This window comes from Ailuropoda melanoleuca, chromosome 12 (genome assembly GCF_002007445.2).
Source record: "Ailuropoda melanoleuca isolate Jingjing chromosome 12, ASM200744v2, whole genome shotgun sequence".
Lineage (NCBI taxonomy): Eukaryota > Metazoa > Chordata > Mammalia > Carnivora > Ursidae > Ailuropoda > Ailuropoda melanoleuca.
Window position 1 is genome coordinate 67944437 of NC_048229.1, and position 18305 is coordinate 67962741.

General features: G+C 43.6%; 1 protein-coding gene across 19 annotated transcripts in view; it reads left to right on the forward strand.

Moving 5' to 3' along the window:
* Positions 1 to 17405, forward strand: part of ZNF23 (zinc finger protein 23) — a 54644-nt gene extending 37239 nt beyond the window's left edge. For 3 of the 19 annotated variants that reach the window (XM_019801501.2, XM_019801500.2, XM_019801498.2), the window contains 4 exons: positions 7134 to 7198; positions 9748 to 9874; positions 10465 to 10578; positions 15002 to 17404. In XM_019801501.2, the coding sequence (XP_019657060.1) occupies positions 7166 to 7198; positions 9748 to 9874; positions 10465 to 10578; positions 15002 to 16794 (2067 nt within the window). In that variant the 5' untranslated portion in view covers positions 7134 to 7165 and the 3' untranslated portion in view covers positions 16795 to 17404. The other 16 variants (XM_034672470.1, XM_034672472.1, XM_034672469.1 and 13 more) reach the window with 15 other exon arrangements.
* Positions 17406 to 18305: the final 900 nt, after the last annotated feature.

The following is an 18305-nucleotide window of genomic DNA, read 5'->3' on the forward strand; positions in this document are numbered from 1 at the left end:
TCCTGCAGTGAGCAAAGACAGACACTTAAATAAACTGAGAAATACAGAGTGCTGTGATGGCATGTAATTGGGGGCCTGCCTTATTCCAGGTGGTCAGAAAAAGCTTGCTTTCTTAGGGAAATGGGATTTGAGCCTAGACTTCAAGTAATAGTGAAGATGGAGGGTGGGAATGAGAAAGGAAGGGCAGTCTAGGTTTAGAGAACAGTATGTTCAGCAAGTGAGGCTGAAGTTGAGAGAGGAGGAAGAATGAGAGTGCTAAGAAGCTGGAGAGACAGGTAGGGCCGGCTGCCAACCACATTCCAGTGCTGTAGCATCACAGGGATCAGAGCCAGAAGAAAGTCCTGCGTATCAAGGTTGGTAGGTTATCTAAGGATGGTCTAATTCTGTGGCTTTTAGTGCTGTTCCCCTTCCCCAGGGCTCATTTTGAAATTTTATGGGAGTATTTTTGTTGCAATGTTTGTTGGTATTAGATGGGAGCCAGGAGTGCCACAAATCCTGAAAGGCATAGAAGGGTTCCACCTGTTTGGAAAAGCTTTCACAGAATTTCAGGTCTTTCTGGACATTCATGTAGGTAGAAACTGTTTATAAATGACCTGAATCTAGAGCCTGTTTTTCAGCTAAATGAATTTTTACACAGTTGTAACATACGTTGATTCTCCAGGAATATAACTACTGTAAAATCAAAAGGAGATTGTACTGTTTCACTTAAACCTTACCAAGAAGTGTTCACCATTTTGGATCACAGCTTGTGATTTTTGAAACATCAATAAAAGACAGCATTGTGGCTGTGGCGTTCAGTCACATTTCATGTGAAAAGGCAAATATCCGACCTTTAGGTCTATAGCAGTCATGACCAGACATTTACATATTGAAATGTGTATTTTTACAAATTATTTTCCTTTTATATCTCCTCTTTTAAAGCATAATATTAGGGTTTGGTGTTGTTTTGTTGTTGTGAGTTTTTTTGGTAGTTTCAAGTTTTTATTTAAATTCTAGTTAGTCAACATATAGTGTAATATTAGTTTCAGGAGTAGAATTTAGTGATTCATCACTTACGTACAACACCCAGGGCTCATCACAAGTGCCCTCCTTTACAACCATCACCCATCCAGCCCATCCCCTGCCCACCTCCCTCTAGTAACCCTCAATTTTTTCTCTGTTCTTAAGAGTTTATGGTTTACCCCTCTCTCTCTTTATCCCCAAAGCTCATGTTTTGTTTTTTAAATTCCACATATGAGTGAGATCATATGGTATTTGTCTTTATCTGGCTGAATTATTTCACTTAGCAAAATACCCTCTAGCTCCATCCACATCAGTTCAAATGGCCAAGATTTCATTCTTTTTGATAGCTGAGTAATATTCCATTCATCTATCTACCTGTCTCACAGCTTCCTTATCCATTCATCAGTTTTATAAAATGTGGGTTGTTTATATTACCTATTATCTTCTAAGTCAGGATCTAGGAGTTTCATGACAGGAGAATAAATCGGTCACTAGGAAATAGTTGTTACAGAAAGGTGGCCTGAGGTGTAACAGCCTGTGTTAGATCCACAGGCCCAGTCCGTTAACTCCCAAATTTGGTTGCACGTGCAGCTTTACGAAAATACAGATCCCCGGCGCCACCCCTGGGGGTGAATCCAGCGCTCCCCTCTGGTGCTTTCCCATGCCACCTCGAGAAATAATGTCCCTGCGGCCGGGGCTCGCAAGAGAGGGGCGCGGGGGACAGAAGTCCCGGTAACTGAGACTCGGGTTGCAGGGGCGGGGGCCAGAGCACCACCAAGAGGGAGCAGCGCTTTTCCTAGAGAGGCTCGCCCGCGGCCTGGTGACGCACTTCCGGCTGCGCCGTGGTGCCGCCGGCTGCCGAGGTGAGTGTGGGGCTGCGGCCGGCGGGGGCGGTAACCTGTCTGGTAGCTGTGGGTGCGGTGGGGGATGCGCCCCCGGCTCCTGGAGGAGGGGGTAGGGCGGTGGCCCGCGGTCCTCCTACACCCGTCCTAGGTTCCCGCTTTGGACTTGGTGACCAAATTGGAAGGCGAAGCGTGGATTACTGTCACAACCACGAAGCCCCTCACTGTGTTCGGGGAAGATGCCAGTGACCTTTCGGGAAGATGTGTCGGAGCAGCCAGGGGGGTGGACTATTTGCAGGGGTGAAGTGGATTGTGAAATTGCGAGTCTTTTGACATGTTGAAGTTGTACAGGGGCTCTTACCTGTATGCATTTCAAGTATGGACTCTATGCCCCCTGACTCCTAACATAGGGTCGTGAATCAGGGTTCAGTGAGAGGACAGAAAAAGCAGAGCCCCTCCCAGTCACCCGGGAGTAGAAGCAGCCCGGCTTTTGGAGAGCACTGACTTCTGGAGCTGGCAGTTTCAAAAGGTAACTTGGCCCTCGTCTCGGGCTGTTGGAATGACAATGACTTGGGGATGATTTCTACATTGTAATCACTTATTTGTTCAATTCTAGAATACACATAAAATAGTTCCAGAATTGCTCATTCATACCGTCATGAAAATTATACTATACTAAAATTATAAAATAGTAATTAAAACTGAAATATAAAAAAAAAAACTCTCTGGAATGTGGCTAATCGTGTATTCAGAGGAAAATTTACAGCCTTACAGATTTTAATTGCCAAGTAGGAAAGAATGAAAAAATAAATCGTGCATCTTCAAGAAGCATTTGGGCAGAGGTCTTTTTAACCTTATAGTACCTAGTTAAAACACCGCTTCCCAAAGTTGTTTAGTTCTTTTCTTTCTCACCACTTCAGTGTGGTTATGTTATTCAGTTGTAGTATAGTTAGGCTTATTTGATGTTTGTCTTCCTTTTTGGGTTGTCACCCCATCCCATCCTGGTTGGTTGATTTAATATATGTATATTTATTTATTTATTTATTTGGATATGTGAAACATTACTATGTTTATGAAAGTCAGAACAAAAAGGCAAACTCAGAATCGTCACTACCCTCCTCATCTCTTCTACCCTGTTTCCTTTCATCCTCTTTTCCATCCCAGGCTTTCATTTCGTACCCATATTTGAGGCAAGCATTCTCCTAAGTTTCTGATTTATCCTTCTATTTCTTTTTTGTACAAATGACCAGATACACATGTATTTTCTTATATTCCGGGGTTTTTTTTTGTTTTGTTTTTTTGGGTTTTTTTATACACAAGAGGTAGCACACTGCCTTTTGCACTTTGCTTGTTTCATATGACAGTATATTCTGGATGTCACTCCATATCACAGAGGTATGTATGTTTTTTTAAATGTTATTCATGCATACTAAAGTCTGCATCTGTCATGGCATTTAAGAAGCATAGTAGTAAAATGAGTACCTATGAACACACCACCCCACTAAGGAGGAGAACATTTCCAGTACTGCTTCTCAACCCAGCTCCCAGCTTCCCACCTCTTTAGAGGTAACAACTATGTTGAATTTTGTGTTAATCATAGTCTTATCTATTTATAAAAATAATTTTATCTCATAAAATATGTCTGTAAACAATATGTTTAATTTCATTTTTGAGGTTTATGCAAATGGCCTTGTAGTGTCTATCGTTATCTGGGACTTTTATGACTCAATATTATGTTCCTAAAGTCATTTATGTTGTTGTGTGTAATTGTGAGCCATTTTTGCTGCTGGATAATATTCCTTTTTAAAAATGACAGGACAATTTATTTATGTATCGTCAGTGGATATGTGGGTTGTTTCCAGTTTTTTGGTATTCAAAAACTGATAATGAATAATTTTGTATGTATTTTCTACATATGACGGTTTCTCTAAGGCATAAATTTTAAAATGTAAGCATGAGTATTGAATTTTATCAAATGCCTTTGGCATCTGTAGGGAAGGAGAGTGTTTTCCTCTTTCTTTGATTTATTCATGTGGAAAAGTATGCTACTCTGTATTCTAATATTAAGCTTTACTTGCTTTTGTGGGATGATCCCTTTTAGTCATGGTATGTCACTTTAGTGAACTACTGAAGTCTATTCCTTTATATTGGGGGGTTTTCTGTCAATATTCATAAATGAGGCTGGTCTGTGGTTTTTGTATCAGTGTTGTGCTGGCATCATCAAAAGGACCAGAAACTTATTTTGCTCTTCTCTTCTACAGTTTCAGTAGTGTTAGAAATACTCATTTCTTGGGGCGCCTGGGTGGCTGAGTCGTAAGGGGCTGCTTTTGGCTCAGGGCATGATCCCGGCGTTCTGGGATCGAGCCCCACATCAGGCTCCTCTGCTGGGAGCCTGCTTCTTCCTCTCCCACTCCCCCTGCTTGTCTCTCACTAGCTGTCTCTGTGTCAAATAAGTAAATAAAATCTTTNCGAGCCCCACATCAGGCTCCTCTGCTGGGAGCCTGCTTCTTCCTCTCCCACTCCCCCTGCTTGTCTCTCACTAGCTGTCTCTGTGTCAAATAAGTAAATAAAATCTTTAAAAAAAAAAAAGAAAAATACTCATTTCTTAACGACTTGAAAGATTTGTCTGTGATACATACAGGCTCAGTGTTTTCTGAGAGTTTCCTCTTTACTGGCTATCTCAGTTTAATTAGGTAAAAGTAATCGTGGGTTCCAGGGAAATATCTGCGTAATAAAATTAGTAGAGTTGATTTATTAGATTCAAATAGAACTATATGTTCTTCTATCATAGAATAAGTTTTCTTTGTAAGTATTCACACTTAAGCCAACAAAAAAAACCCTCAGAATCTGTATAGCAGAAGTAAATAGATCAGGTTATTTAAACACCAAGCAATAAAGCCAGAAATTATGAACAGAGAAGAAATGAGCAACAAACTACCCTAAACAATTCTGTGGTCAGAGACAAAACATAGTTGCTGACAGGCTATAAAATGTAATTAATATAATTAAAACATGAAATATTAAAAAAAACCTCTGGCTTGTGGCAAATAGGTATACAGAGGAAAAATTTATGGCCTTAAGATTTTAATTGCTAAATAGGAAAGAATGAAAATAAATGAGTAAATCATGCAACTTCAAGAAGGTAGAAAAAAGGGGTGCCTGGGTGGCTCAGTCTGTTAAGCGTCTGCCTTCATCTCGGGTCATGGTCCTGGAGTCCGGGATCAAGTTCCGTGTCGGGCTCCCTGTTTAGTGGGGAGCCTGCTTCTCCCTCTGCCTGCTGCTCTCCTTGCTTGTGCTCTTTCTCTCTTTCTCACTCTCGCTCTATCTCAAATAAATAAATAAAAAAGAAGGTAGAAAAAAGCCTTTTGTAGCCTAGTTTCCCCCAAAGTAGAACACAGGACAGAGGTTTGTGTGCAGGCAGTTTACTTGGGAATGTATTGCAAGGGCAGAGTGTAAGACAAGGGGAGTGAAACAGAAGGGAGAGCCAATACAAGGATGTGTTTTCAGGCGCTCCTGTCTACAGGTGACTGGTGCTCAGTCTTGCAGGATCTTTGAGGAGCCTTGGAATCTCATGTAGGAGACTGAAGGGGAAAATATCCATCGACCTCTGTCCCCTGCTGGTCATTGGTGGCCTCACAGGCATTAATTCCTCTCTGCCTTTCAGTACCTAGCAGGTGTCCATAGATACCTGCAGATGGCCCCCACAGGACACCAGAGAAGCCCCAGGGCAGGAATCAGCCATATGTGGTATAGATCCTTGAGGATGCATTGGTAGGTTATACCTGCGCAAAGCTGGTCAAAGTCTCTGGCCCTGGACTGAGACCAGAGGATTTGGAGGGGAACTGAAGGTGTACCTCTCACAGAGGTGTAGCTTTTACAGACCTAAAGAAACAAAGAAAGCAGAACTTAATGAACTAAAAGGAAATAGAAAAGAGTGGTGTTCTAAATAATTAGAAAAATTTGTTCTTGAAAAATAAAAGAAAACAACATTCAAATAGACAAATCATTGTTCAACTTAACTTTATTAGTCTGCTCAGGCCACCATAACAGAATACCATAGACTGCATGGCTCAAAGAACAGAAATTTATTTCTCACAGTTCTAGAGGCTGAAAGCCCAAGTTTAAGGTACCAGACAGTTTGGTTCTTGGTGAGGGCTCTCTTTGGGTTGCAGATGGCTGTCTTCTCACTGTGTCTGCATGTGGTAGTCAAAGAACTCTGGTGTCTTTTCCTCCTTTTTGTGAGCACGCCAGCCTTATCAGAGTAGGGCCCCGCCCACATTTATGGCTTTGTTTAACCTTATTACCTCCTCACAGGTCCTATATCCAAATATAGTCACATTGGGGGATAGGACTTCAACATATGAATCTTAGGGGGGACACGTTCCATCCATAACATTAACAAAGGGGAAAGGGTCTAGAAAGCACACATATTCAAAAGAGGGAAAAACAAAGTAGCTCCAGATATGGAGGAAATGGAAAGAATCATGAACCAGTGTTTTCCACAACTCTGCACTCAAGTTGAAATCCTAGAAGACATAGATGATATTTTAGTAAAACACATATTTTCAAGACTGACTTCGGGAGCAGTAAAAACCCGAAAATAAGCAGTCCATATATTTTGAATAGAGTGAACAATGGGTGCTGGGTCACGGGACCCTAGATGATATAGTCATCCCCTCTCTCAGGGAGCTGAGGCTCTGACTTCACTATCAGAGGGCTGAAGAACATGAGGAGGCAGCCTGGGTCCTCAAAGGTAAGCCTGGGCCACATGGAAGGCTGGCTTCCCAAGATCTCTACAGAGATAGTGGGGCTGTTGAAGACACTCAACTGTGTGAGGGAGCAGGCAGGATGTAGGGAAACAGCTGTCTCCTCCAGCTCCCAGGGGCCTGACTCAGGCTTCTTTTGCAGTGTAATTGAGGGTAATGCTTGTTTAGAGAAAAATAAGTCCAAGATCTTGGTAGTATTCTGTTTCTTAAGCTGAGTTGTTGCTATGTGGGTCTTTGTTTTATTATGCTTTAGGCTCTGAGTACATTTTGTGTCTGCTCTTGTGTGTGTGATATGCGTCAGAATTGTGAAATCCTAGGGTTCCTGGCAATGAGCATCAGTGTCATGGCTGGGAGGGCTCCTGGGCACTGAGCCAGTGAACGGATCACCCCCTTCTTCCTGTGGCAGCTCCTGCTGCACTCCTATCTGGACGCTGGCTGTCTTCTTCTCACATCTGTGAGGGGCTGTGTTGTTCCTCCTGGGATGGGGCTCGCCTCACACTTGTCTCTCTCTCTTTTTCCTCAGCTCCAGCCCTTCTCTGAGAGGGAGAGCAGGTGATGGCAGCCATGCTCCTGACAGCCTGGCCCCAGGTGAGCTGTGGGTCCTTCAGCTCTTCCTCTCAACAGTTTCAAATTGAAGAAAACTGAGAAGGGAAGCTGGTGAGCTTTGTGGTGGAAGCTGGAAGGGCCCTCCTGGCTTCTGCCTGGAACTTGCGGGAAGAGCAGTGATGTGAAGGGATGGAAGCAGCAGGAGTGAAGGGTTCTGCACACCGAGGTTCTTTGCTCTTCTGGTGAATAGGGGACATGGCAGCTGCCCACGGAGGATGCTCCATGCATGGATGTGAATGGAGGAGGTAGTAGAGGATTAAGGGTGCCCAGGGACCGGGCTGTAGGGGAAGAGGAGTAGTAGGACCAGATCATCACAAAGGGTGGATGTGCCTCTCATTTGGTGGGGGCGAGGAGACGAGAGGAGTGGGGTCTGGAGAGGGAGAAAGGAAGTCTGATGGGACAGGATGTCTCATTGTATTCTGGAGAGGCTTTCAGGGCTTGGGTGCAGGGGCTCCAACTTTAGGTCTCTGGTAAGAGCTGTGAACCCTCCCCCCACCCCTCAGAAAAATAAGCATGCAAACCAAATTCTCCATGCAGTTTCAGGGACTTCATGGACCCCCTGAAGCACATCCATGGACCTCCATGGACGACAGGCTAGGAATAGTCCTAGTCCCAGTAATTCCAGTAACATTGTTTGAGGCTTGCTGCGCTGCAGGCACCATACTAAGCACTAGCATGGATCGCTCAGTCCTGACACCCGCCCTCTGAGATAGGTGCTGTGTTGTGCTCATTCTGTCACAAAAGACATGAAGGTGAAGGGGAGTAGAGTGCTGGGCCCAAGGGCTTATTGCCAGCATNGGTGCTGTGTTGTGCTCATTCTGTCACAAAAGACATGAAGGTGAAGGGGAGTAGAGTGCTGGGCCCAAGGGCATATTGCCAGCATCTGATTCTTTTTTTTTTAAAGATTTTATTTATTTATTTGACAGAGATAGAGACAGCCAGCGAGAGAGGGAACACAAGCAGGGGGAGTGGGAGGGGAAGAAGCAGGCTCATAGCAGGAGCCTGATGTGGAGCTCGATCCCATAATGCTGGGATCACGCCCTGAGCCGAAGGCAGACGCTTAACCGCTGTGCCACCCAGGCGCTCCTCCAGCATCTGATTCTTAACTGCTCATGCCTATGACGTGTGTGCAACCTGTGAGGTTAACGCGGTCAGAGTTGTGATGGCTTTGTAGGAAATTATTTTTCGGGGTGATTGAAAATGAAGGTGACCACTTCAGACAGAATTCCATTGGTCCAGGTGTGATGTGGGCTTCATCAAGGAAAGTAGTTCTTAAGGAAAAAGAATCCAATTCAAGTAATGCTTAACATAAAAATCTTAAGGATGTTGAGAGTCAAAGGATTGGAGGTAGGGTAAGGGAGAGGGAGGAGTCAGGAACAATCCCCAGGGTTCTGGCTGAGGTTTCCTGCACAGATAGGGATGTTTGAGTTCAGGAGGAGGCGCCGACTTACTAGGGTAAAGGGTGGTGGTGGCAGCAGTGAAGGCATTTCGTATTGTTCAGAGAAGTTCCTTCACCCATCCAACGTCACAGATGAGACCCACGTGCAGACTCACCCAGAGGTTGGACTAGAATTGTTGATGGGTGGAGGTCAGTAGAAGGAAGCAAGACAGATCCTGGCAGAGAGGAATTGAGGGCATATCCCTGCCAGGGTGTCTCCAAGGTCGTTACAGAAGACTGACGGGGGCAGAGAGAGAGAGAGAGTGATTGGAGGCTGCAGCTGCCCAGAAGGGAGGCATTAGCCCTGACGCAGAGCCGGTGCTGAGCGCATGGTGTAGTGATGCAAAGAGAAGCAGCTGGAAGGGTGGCCGAGCAGCTGGAAGGGTGGCCGAGTCTAGCTGGCCAGTAGCTCCCCTCTTTCCCAAACCTTCTTGGAGAAACAGTGAGTTCTTGGGTAAAATTGGAAAGGATGAGAGTCATGAACTGGAGAGGGTAACAGAAAATGTTGGATTTTCAGCAAGATGCCTCTGGAAGCAGAATGGGCTGTCGCCCCCACCTTAACCAGTCAGGGCAGTGCCAAGCTGCTGGAGGTGCTCAAGCAGCCGCACAGCCCTTTGTAGCAGGGGCAGTGATGGGAGTCAGGCGACAGATGGGGCTGGATGAGATGGAGGCCATAGCTGTTCTCTGGGGTGGCCGGAGGTTTACAGGTGAGGGGAACAGGATGAAGAAGCCAAGATCTCAAGTGGGAATGCTGGGGGTTGGTCCTGAGCTGCACCCACCACTGAGGACCGGGCCTAACTGAAACAGTGGAGTTGCTTTGGGGGAACTTGATTATGGGAATGTTTTTTCTGTCATCCCAACTTAGGATATCTTTTATAAGCATAAAATATGGCATGAGGTTCCCTGACATGAGAGAAGTCAGATAATTCTCCATTGTTTACTTTCCAGGTGCTATTTCTCAAACCTTTCCCCTTGTTACTAATTCTGTGCTCTTCACAAGCTCCCTCCCCAAGCCCTTATACTCCCCTCTGCCCCTCACTTAGGGCCTGAGCCATGGAATTGGCCCTAGGGCAGCAGGAACCTGTTGTTTCAGAAGTCGGTGACCTTCGAGGACGTGGCTGTGTACTTCACCCAGACGGAATGGGATGGCCTGTCCCCTGCACAGAGGGCCCTGTACAGGGATGTGATGCTGGAGAATTATGGGAATGTGGCCTCCCTGGGTAAGGCCTCTCTCTCCCTGGGACCCGGACTCTGCCTGTTGGGGTTTCCTGGCTTATTGTCCCCTAACAGGTTGCAGGTGGGGTCTCTGGTAATCCTTTACTGAGTGGGACCCCCAGGGGCTGAGATTCCTAATCCCCCTTGAGTCAGGGGTTGCTGGGAAGGGTGAGCCTCAAGCCCTTTTTGGGCCAATACAGGACTTTGCCGGGACTGGTGTGCACTCTTTATCCACCCTCTAGAAGTTGTGGTTTGGACACAGTGTGGAAAAAAGAAACTTACTGTTTCACACAGCATTATCTTCAGGTTCACCTTCACCTGACCTGCATATCTTGAGGTCTTCTGGGCCCAAGTCTGGGTCATTCTCAACTCCTCCCACACCTTCTCAGGCACCCCCCCCACACACATATACCTTCCAAGCCCCCCATCTTTCCACTTGTCCCTCCACCCCCCACTTTCCCATAGTCTTTAGGCCTGGGATCCCCTAGTGCTCTTATTTTGCCTTCCTATTGCCAAGACAGTCTGAGGAGATGCTTAAGAACTCATCTGTGGGAGATTATTCACCTTCCTCTCCTATTTCTTTTCCCCTAAACAGGATTTTCGCTTCTCAAACCTGCTGTGATCTCACAACTGGAGGGAGCAGATGAGCTGGAGGGCCCATCTCCACTGGTGGCTGGAACAGAAATAGGCCCCCAGGGCCTCTGGACTGGTAAGGGACACACAGGTTGCCTATTCTGGGAGAAAACTTAACTCTTTAAGAAGAAGGTCAACTTAAGCAACATATAAGCATGCCATCTTTATGAGCCGTCTGTGCAGAGTAAAATTTAAATAAATGATGATTTATAGAGATAGGTACAGTTGAGACCTATTTGCAGTTTGCTATTTCTTCCTGATTCCAAGAACAGATATTTTTTCAAATGCCTCATTCTAATTCTTTCCAGTCCTAATTTTGGAATTCTGACTTTCTCAGATGAAATTAATGGATGGTGTTTTTGGGTCCTTGCTACTTCCTAAGCATTGTACACTTAATGTGATGGATGGAGAATTAACAGTCTTTTTATGCAGAAGGGCAGAATAGCCTGGTAGTTAAAAGTACAGTCTTTGGAGTAGACTTCCCTGAGGTCCCATCCCAACTGCTATTCCTAGTCATATGACTTCCTAGTTGTGCCTTTAAGCAGGTAAGTTATTTGAGTTCTCTAAGCTTCTGTGTGTTTGTCCCTGAAAATGGAATAATAAAGTGAGAGAATAGTGCTGGTCTTATGGGTTGAGGATTACATGAGATAACACATATTAAGTACCTAACTTATAGTGTGTGCTCAATGAAGTATTTAGTTTTTATTAATTTTTTTTGGGGGGGGGAGGAGACAGCTGTATATAGTAAGCTGTGGGAAATAAGGTGGAAGGGAGAAAGTGCTCTCAATTCAGTGCTTCTCAAATGATGTGCAAATGAATCATTTGGCTGTCTTGCAAATATGCATATTGTCGTTTAGTAAGTCTGGGATAGGACCAAGATTTTGCATTTCTGTTAATTCTCAGGTTCTGCCAGTGTTTCTGGTTCTTAGACCATACTTGAAGTAGCAGGTTTCTCGTGGGCTTAAGCAGAGTAGTTGCCAGATGATTTCCCATTTCTTGTGATTTCCCATTTACTTACTGCATTTGTGGTCCATAGATTCTCTTGTATCCTTTCAGTGAATCCCCCTTTCTAAAAAGATAGTTTCAGGGCGCCTGGGTAGCTCAGTTGGTTAAGTGGCTGCCTTCGGCTCAGGTCATAATCTCAGCGGGGAGCCTGCTTCTCCCTCTCCCTCTGCCTGCTGCTCCCCTTGCTTGTGCTATCTCTCTGTCAAATAAATAAATAAATAAATAAAATATTTTTTAAAAAATTTTTTAAAAAATAAAGTTTCAGTGGATTTTTATTCCTTATGGTCATTCAACCAGATGATCCCTGACCAAGGAAGACATGTTTTGCAAAAGAGTTTAAAGCACATTGCATATAGAAGGGAAAAGAAATGATGTTGTGGAGCTCCTCAAAGGAGTCTGGATTTCATTCTGTAGTCAGACAATCCTGAAATATTTGAAGTTTTTGAATAGCCATCATGATCTAAGCTGAGAATGGAAACATTAATTAGGCTGTGTAGGTTAACTGGAACAAGGAATCAAATGGCTTTTAGGCAGACAGAAGGGGAAGATAGGTACAGGGCACAAGGTCCCCCATCAGCAGAGTTGACTGTCTTTTAAAAAACTTTCAGAAGGCCCATCTGGTGACTTCTGTTTAGATCTCATTTGCTGGAACTGTCTTATGGGCCCCCCTACCGCAAGAGAGTGTGGAAAATACAGTTTTTGGCTGTAGTTTCTATTGCTACTGCAAAAAAATTGGAGAACATGTTAGTAAGGAAGAAAGGGAGAATGGATATTGGTTAAGTAACTGGTAGCATCTGCCACACCATAGGATTTGGTAAATAGAAGGTCACTAGTATAGAAAAATTGGCAAAGAATTTAAGTGTTTGATTCACATAAGAAGTACAAATTTTAGTCAGTGTGAAAAATCTTCACCCTTGGTAGAAACCAATGAAATACAAATTAAAACAGACATGTTTTACCTAACACACTTGACATAGGTAGGCTGGGTCCAAGGACCCAGGGAGGTCCTGCAGGACCGACCAAGAGGGTCTTTGGCTTTGAGCAGGATAGAAATCAAATGTAGCCAGGAGGAAGTGAGAGCAGAGTTTATTGAATAGCATAAGTGATAGAGTATAGCAGATGGAGTGTCTGGGAGACTCAGAAAGGAAAAGAGAATGGGTCTGTCCTTTGCTTGGGCTCTGGGGTTTTTATTGAGGGGTCTGGTGTCCAGGTGTCCTCCCTGAAAGACTTATTGCCTGGAGCCAGGGGGTTTTGGCATCAAGAGGTCTAGAGTCAGTGGTCTAGAAAATGTGTATGACAGCCCTGCTTGGTCATTCCTTAGATGTTATCACCTCTGCTGGCTGACCAAAAAATCATTAACTCCTTGACCCTTATAAGAAGGACATACATAATTTGTACTATAAGGCATGTACAAGGTGGGGGTACAGGTCCTAGCAAGAACAGAAGCAGGAAAATAAGCAAAAAGCAGTTTTTCATGGAGTTCCTTCAGTTTCCCTAGCTCATATAGAGAACAATTATATTGATGAAGAGAATACACCAAACTGGAATAGACTTTTGGAGGTGAACGTGAATTAGTAGTCTTTCTAGAAAGTACTTTAGCAGTACATATCAAGAACCTTTTAAAAGTTTGTCCTTGATAGTTTGGCTATTTGATCCTAGAGTATTCTAATAAAGTAATCAGAGATACAGACAAAGATGTGCGTGCACAAAAGTTCATCATAATTTTATATAATAAAATGTTGGAAATAACTGAAACGTTCAGTATAGAGAGAATTGGTTAAATTAAGGTACCTCTGCAGGATGGAATGCTATTTAACAATTTAAAAAATATTTTTACAGGATATCTAAAGATACTGGAAAATTGTCATTATTAGTGTTAAGGAAGGAAAATATTTTCAATTTTGAATAAAAACATTTTTAGAAAATGATTGGAAGGAAGATCTTTCAGGGAGGAGATACATCAGAAGATTAGATGTAGTTGTTAGGTGGTTTCAAGTAACTTGAATTTTTTTTGCACGTTTCTGATATTACGGATGAATACTATTTTTATAATTGGGAAAAGACCAACAGTGTTTTGAAAATGCTTGCTAGGGAAGTCCAGGTCACTTGGGTCTCTTGAGGGAGATTAGAATGAAGTACTGGGCAGGAGGCTTATTACATGCGGTTGAGGAGAGATGGGAGATGAAAAATAGAGGCAGCATTTTGAGGTCAGTTTTGAGAAATTTGGGAACAAAGACAGATCCCTAGCTCTATTGGGACTGTAGGGATTCCAGAAAGAATATTAGGGACATGGGCTCCTGGGTGGCTCAGTCCCCCTGCCTTCCTTCAGCTCAGGTGATGATCTTGGGGTCCTGGGATTGAGGCTTACGTCAGGCTCCCTGCTCAGCGGGAAGCCTGCTTCTCCCTCTCCCTCTCCCCCTGCTTGTGTGCTTTCTCTCTCTGTCAAATGAATGGATAAAATATTAAAAAAAGAAGAAGAAGAAGATTAGGGACTGACCAATTTCAGGGTTGAGGGAAGAGGAAGAAGGAAAGGCAAGGAGAATTCAACGGTGTTCTGGAGGGGGTGGGAAGAGATGGATCAAAGGGATCAAGTGGGCCTAAAGACTGCTTCTCTAAGCAGAGAAAAAAGAAGGTGAAGGAGGAATTTTGGAAAGCCATGAGTTTAAGTTCCAAGAAAAGAAACGAAGTTCTTTCCCTTTTGCCTCCTGGTGCTGCAGACTCTTGCCATCCTCAGTGTTGCTACATGCTGTTGGATCCTGTGCCTTTTCCTTCTTAAGTGGTTTCCATTTTTATCAACAAGGGACTTAAGGACACAGGGATAGCTGAGAAAAAACTGCAGAGTAAAGTGTGATGTGATGGAAAGAATGCTCGTCTGGTGGATAAAACCTAGGATTTTGTTTCATTGCTATCACATTTAACCTTTATGTTATTGGTTATTTGCTTAGAGGTTGGTAATCTTTTTAAATCGTTCATGCTCAAAACTGTACAGAAAGTGTATAAAGCATACTGGAGAACAGTCTCCCAAACTTCCTGGACCAGGTTGCTCAGTTTCTTGTATATTCTTCCAGGAGTTTTCTAGTCATGCACATACAAATATATAAGTGTATATTGGCCCATTTTATTTTTCTTTTATACAATGGAATCTGCCTTACATCCATTTGCCAGCTTGTTTTTCCTTTTAACAGTGTATCTTGGACATCTTTTCAAATCAGCATGTATGGATTTGTTTCATTATATTATTTTTTTTACAAGCTACATATTATTCCACCTTATGGATGAACCTTAGATTCTTTGACCTAGTTTGGTGATTTTCAAGAGACCCTTTNTCGATCCCACAACGCAGGGATCACGCCCTGAGCCGAAGGCAGACGCCCAACCGCGGTGCCACCCAGGCGCCCCGATTAACTATGATTCTTTATTCCTTTTACCACAGTTCTTTTCTTTTCTCTAACATGGTTCTTACATGATATTTTATGGTTTTTTTTTTTTAATAGTAGATACTGATATTCAGACTGACAATAATTTGACAAAGGAAATGTATGAAGAAAAACATAATACATCATTTGAACTTCAGAGGGACTTTTCCGAGGAAACAGACTTTTCAGAAGCCTGTATTCTAGAGAAACAACAGGAAGTCCATTTGGTAGGAAGCATGAAGAAAGAAAAAAGCAGCGTTATTGATGGAACAGTGAAAGACGACAGCAGCCCTGTGGAGGAGTGTTTCTTTAGTCAGAGTCCAAACTTGGGTCCGTGTCACACCGTCAGCACTGGAGAGAAGTCCCCTGAACGTTTAGGATTGGAGAGAGCCTTCAGCTTTGACTCAAAACTTACTCAGCATGAAATAATTAATTCTGGGGAAAGACCTTTTAAATGTGAAGAATTAGTGGAAACCTTCAGGTGTAACTCTCAGCATCAAGATGGCTACACTGGGGAGAAGGCTTATCAGTGTAAGGAGTGTGGCAAAGCCTTTAGCATTAATGCAAAACTAATTTGGCATCAGAGACTTCATAGTGGGGAGAAACCCTTCAAATGTGTGGAGTGTGGGAAAAGCTTCAGTTACAGTTCCCATTATATCACACATCAAACAATCCACAGTGGGGAGAAGCCCTACCAGTGTAAGGTGTGTGGGAAAGCCTTCAGTGTTAACGGGAGTCTAAGTCGGCATCAGAGAATCCATACAGGAGAGAAGCCCTATCAGTGCAAAGAGTGTGGAAATGGCTTCAGCTGTAGTTCTGCATACATCACACACCAGAGAGTCCACACTGGAGAGAAGCCTTACGAGTGCAATGACTGTGGGAAAGCTTTCAATGTTAATGCAAAATTAATTCAACATCAGAGAATCCACACTGGAGAGAAACCTTATGAGTGTCATGAGTGTGGGAAGGGCTTCAGGTGCAGCTCCCAGCTGAGGCAGCATCAGAGCATCCACACCGGGGAGAAGCCCTTTCAGTGTAAGGAGTGCGGGAAGGCCTTCAGTAATAATGCAAAACTCATTCAGCATCAAAGAATCCACACAGGTGAGAAACCTTATGAGTGTACTGAATGTGGAAAGGCCTTTAGTGTCAAAGGGAAGTTAATCCAGCACCAGAGAATCCACACGGGTGAGAAGCCCTATGGGTGTAACGAATGTGGGAAAGCCTTCAGGTGTAATTCCCAGCTGCGGCAGCATCTGCGAATCCACACTGGTGAGAAGCCCTATGAGTGTAATGAGTGTGGAAAGGCCTTCAATGTTAATGCAAAACTAATGCAGCATCAGAGAATTCACACTGGGGAGAAACCCTTTGAATGTAATGAGTGTGGGAAATGCTTTACTTCTAAAAGAAACCTACTTGATCATCTCCGAATCCATACTGGAGAAAAGCCTTATCAATGTAAGGAATGTGGGAAAGCCTTCAGTATCAATGCCAAACTAACCAGGCATCAGAGAATCCACACTGGAGAGAAACCTTTCAAATGTATGGAATGTGAGAAAGCATTTAGCTGTAGTTCTGACTATATTGTACATCAGAGGATCCATACTGGAGAGAAACCCTTTCAGTGTAAGGAGTGTGGAAAAGCCTTCCATGTTAATGCCCATTTAATTCGGCATCAGAGGAGCCACACTGGGGAGAAACCCTTTAGATGTGTGGAGTGTGGCAAAGGGTTCAGCTATAGTTCTGACTGCATTATACATCAGACTGTCCATACTTGGAAGAAACCCTACGTGTGTAATGTATGTGGGAAAGCCTTCAGGTTTAGCTTCCAACTTAGTCAGCATCAAAGTGTCCATAGTGAAGGAAAGGCCTAATGAGAAGAATGTAGAAAACTCTCAAAGTTAATGAATCAAGTATCATCCGATTCACTGTGCTGGAAAACCTTGAGAGAAATGAATATGGCATCTTCCCATGGAAACACATCTTTTCCATCTTTTAAAATCAGGAATGATGACTGGTTAAAAAGTAACATCCAAAAATAGCTTGTCTTATACCAACAACTAATTAGGAAATATGATGAAAGAAAAGATCCCATTCCCAACAGCATCGAGAAAAGTGGATCTCCTAGGAATAAACAGGATCTATATGGAGAAAGAAATCTCCACTGAGGGCCACAAAAGGAAAAATAAATGGGGAGAGAGAGAAACCTTGTTCTTGGATAGGAAGACTCATGAAGATATTCACTCTACCTAAATTTATTTCCCTTTCGTTTTTGACACCAAGCATGCATCACTTTTGTAAAGAGGATAAACAATAAAGATTTCCTTAGAAAGAAAAGATGAGTAAATTTTTTATTTTCATGGAAGGGAGAAAACCTTTCCTAAGCATCATATGAAAGCTAAAGCCAAACCTAAGGGAAAATATCAATACACTAACTTTTCAAAATTAAATATTTTTGTTTTTAATAATCCCAAATAAAGTTAAAAGATAAAGCACAAAAAGCAGAAATACCTTTGTAAAATTTATGATATAAATGTTTAATATATAAAGATAGGTTTTATAATCGAGAAAAGTAATAAAACCCAGAAAAATGACATTAGCAGGCAGTTTTTAAAAAAAAATATCAAAATGACTAATAAAGAGAATGTTCAGTTGCAGTCCTCTAAGGGGTGAAAATGAAACGTGCACACATACACAGGGAGCCCTCAGACCCTCCCATGGACGCACATGGTCACACACAATGTAACCTATGTACTCAGAGACTACACCCCCATAGGCCATGGACACCTGCTCCTGCATGTTCTGTAGCTCAAGCAACCAGTGTTGGCTAGGAATGCTAGCTTGAGTATTTCAAAGGGACCATTCCCGTTAGAAAGCAAATGATGTGGTGCAGGACTTCAGCAGAGTGTCCAGGGGATGTCATTGTGTGTAAGTCCCACTGCTCTTCCCCCAGACTCCTGGAACCCCCAGAACATAGGAAGGAGCACGGCCTTTCTTCTCCCTATCTGACCCTGCTCCTCTGGGCAGTTCCAGATGACACACTGAGACCCAAAAGTGCCCCAGGCCATGGTGTCCAAGTCCTTCATTTATTTAGAAACAGGACCAAAGGTGGATGGCACTACTGCTTACCCAGGCCAGAAAGCCACCGCTCTCCCCAAATCATCCTGGTTCATGAGCAGCCACTAGTTGGGTCTCTACAGTCCTGCCTCCCAGCAGGGTCTGGCAGTTTCTCTGCTGTGGCAAGACCAAGGTTGGGATTCTAGGAGGGTCAAGAACCTTACTAAGGACAGAACCCACTGTCTGGGATCTGCTACCAGTGTCCTATGTGACCGTGGTCTCTCTTTGGGTCTCAGGCTCTTGTCAGTGCAGGGTGAAGGCTGGTCCC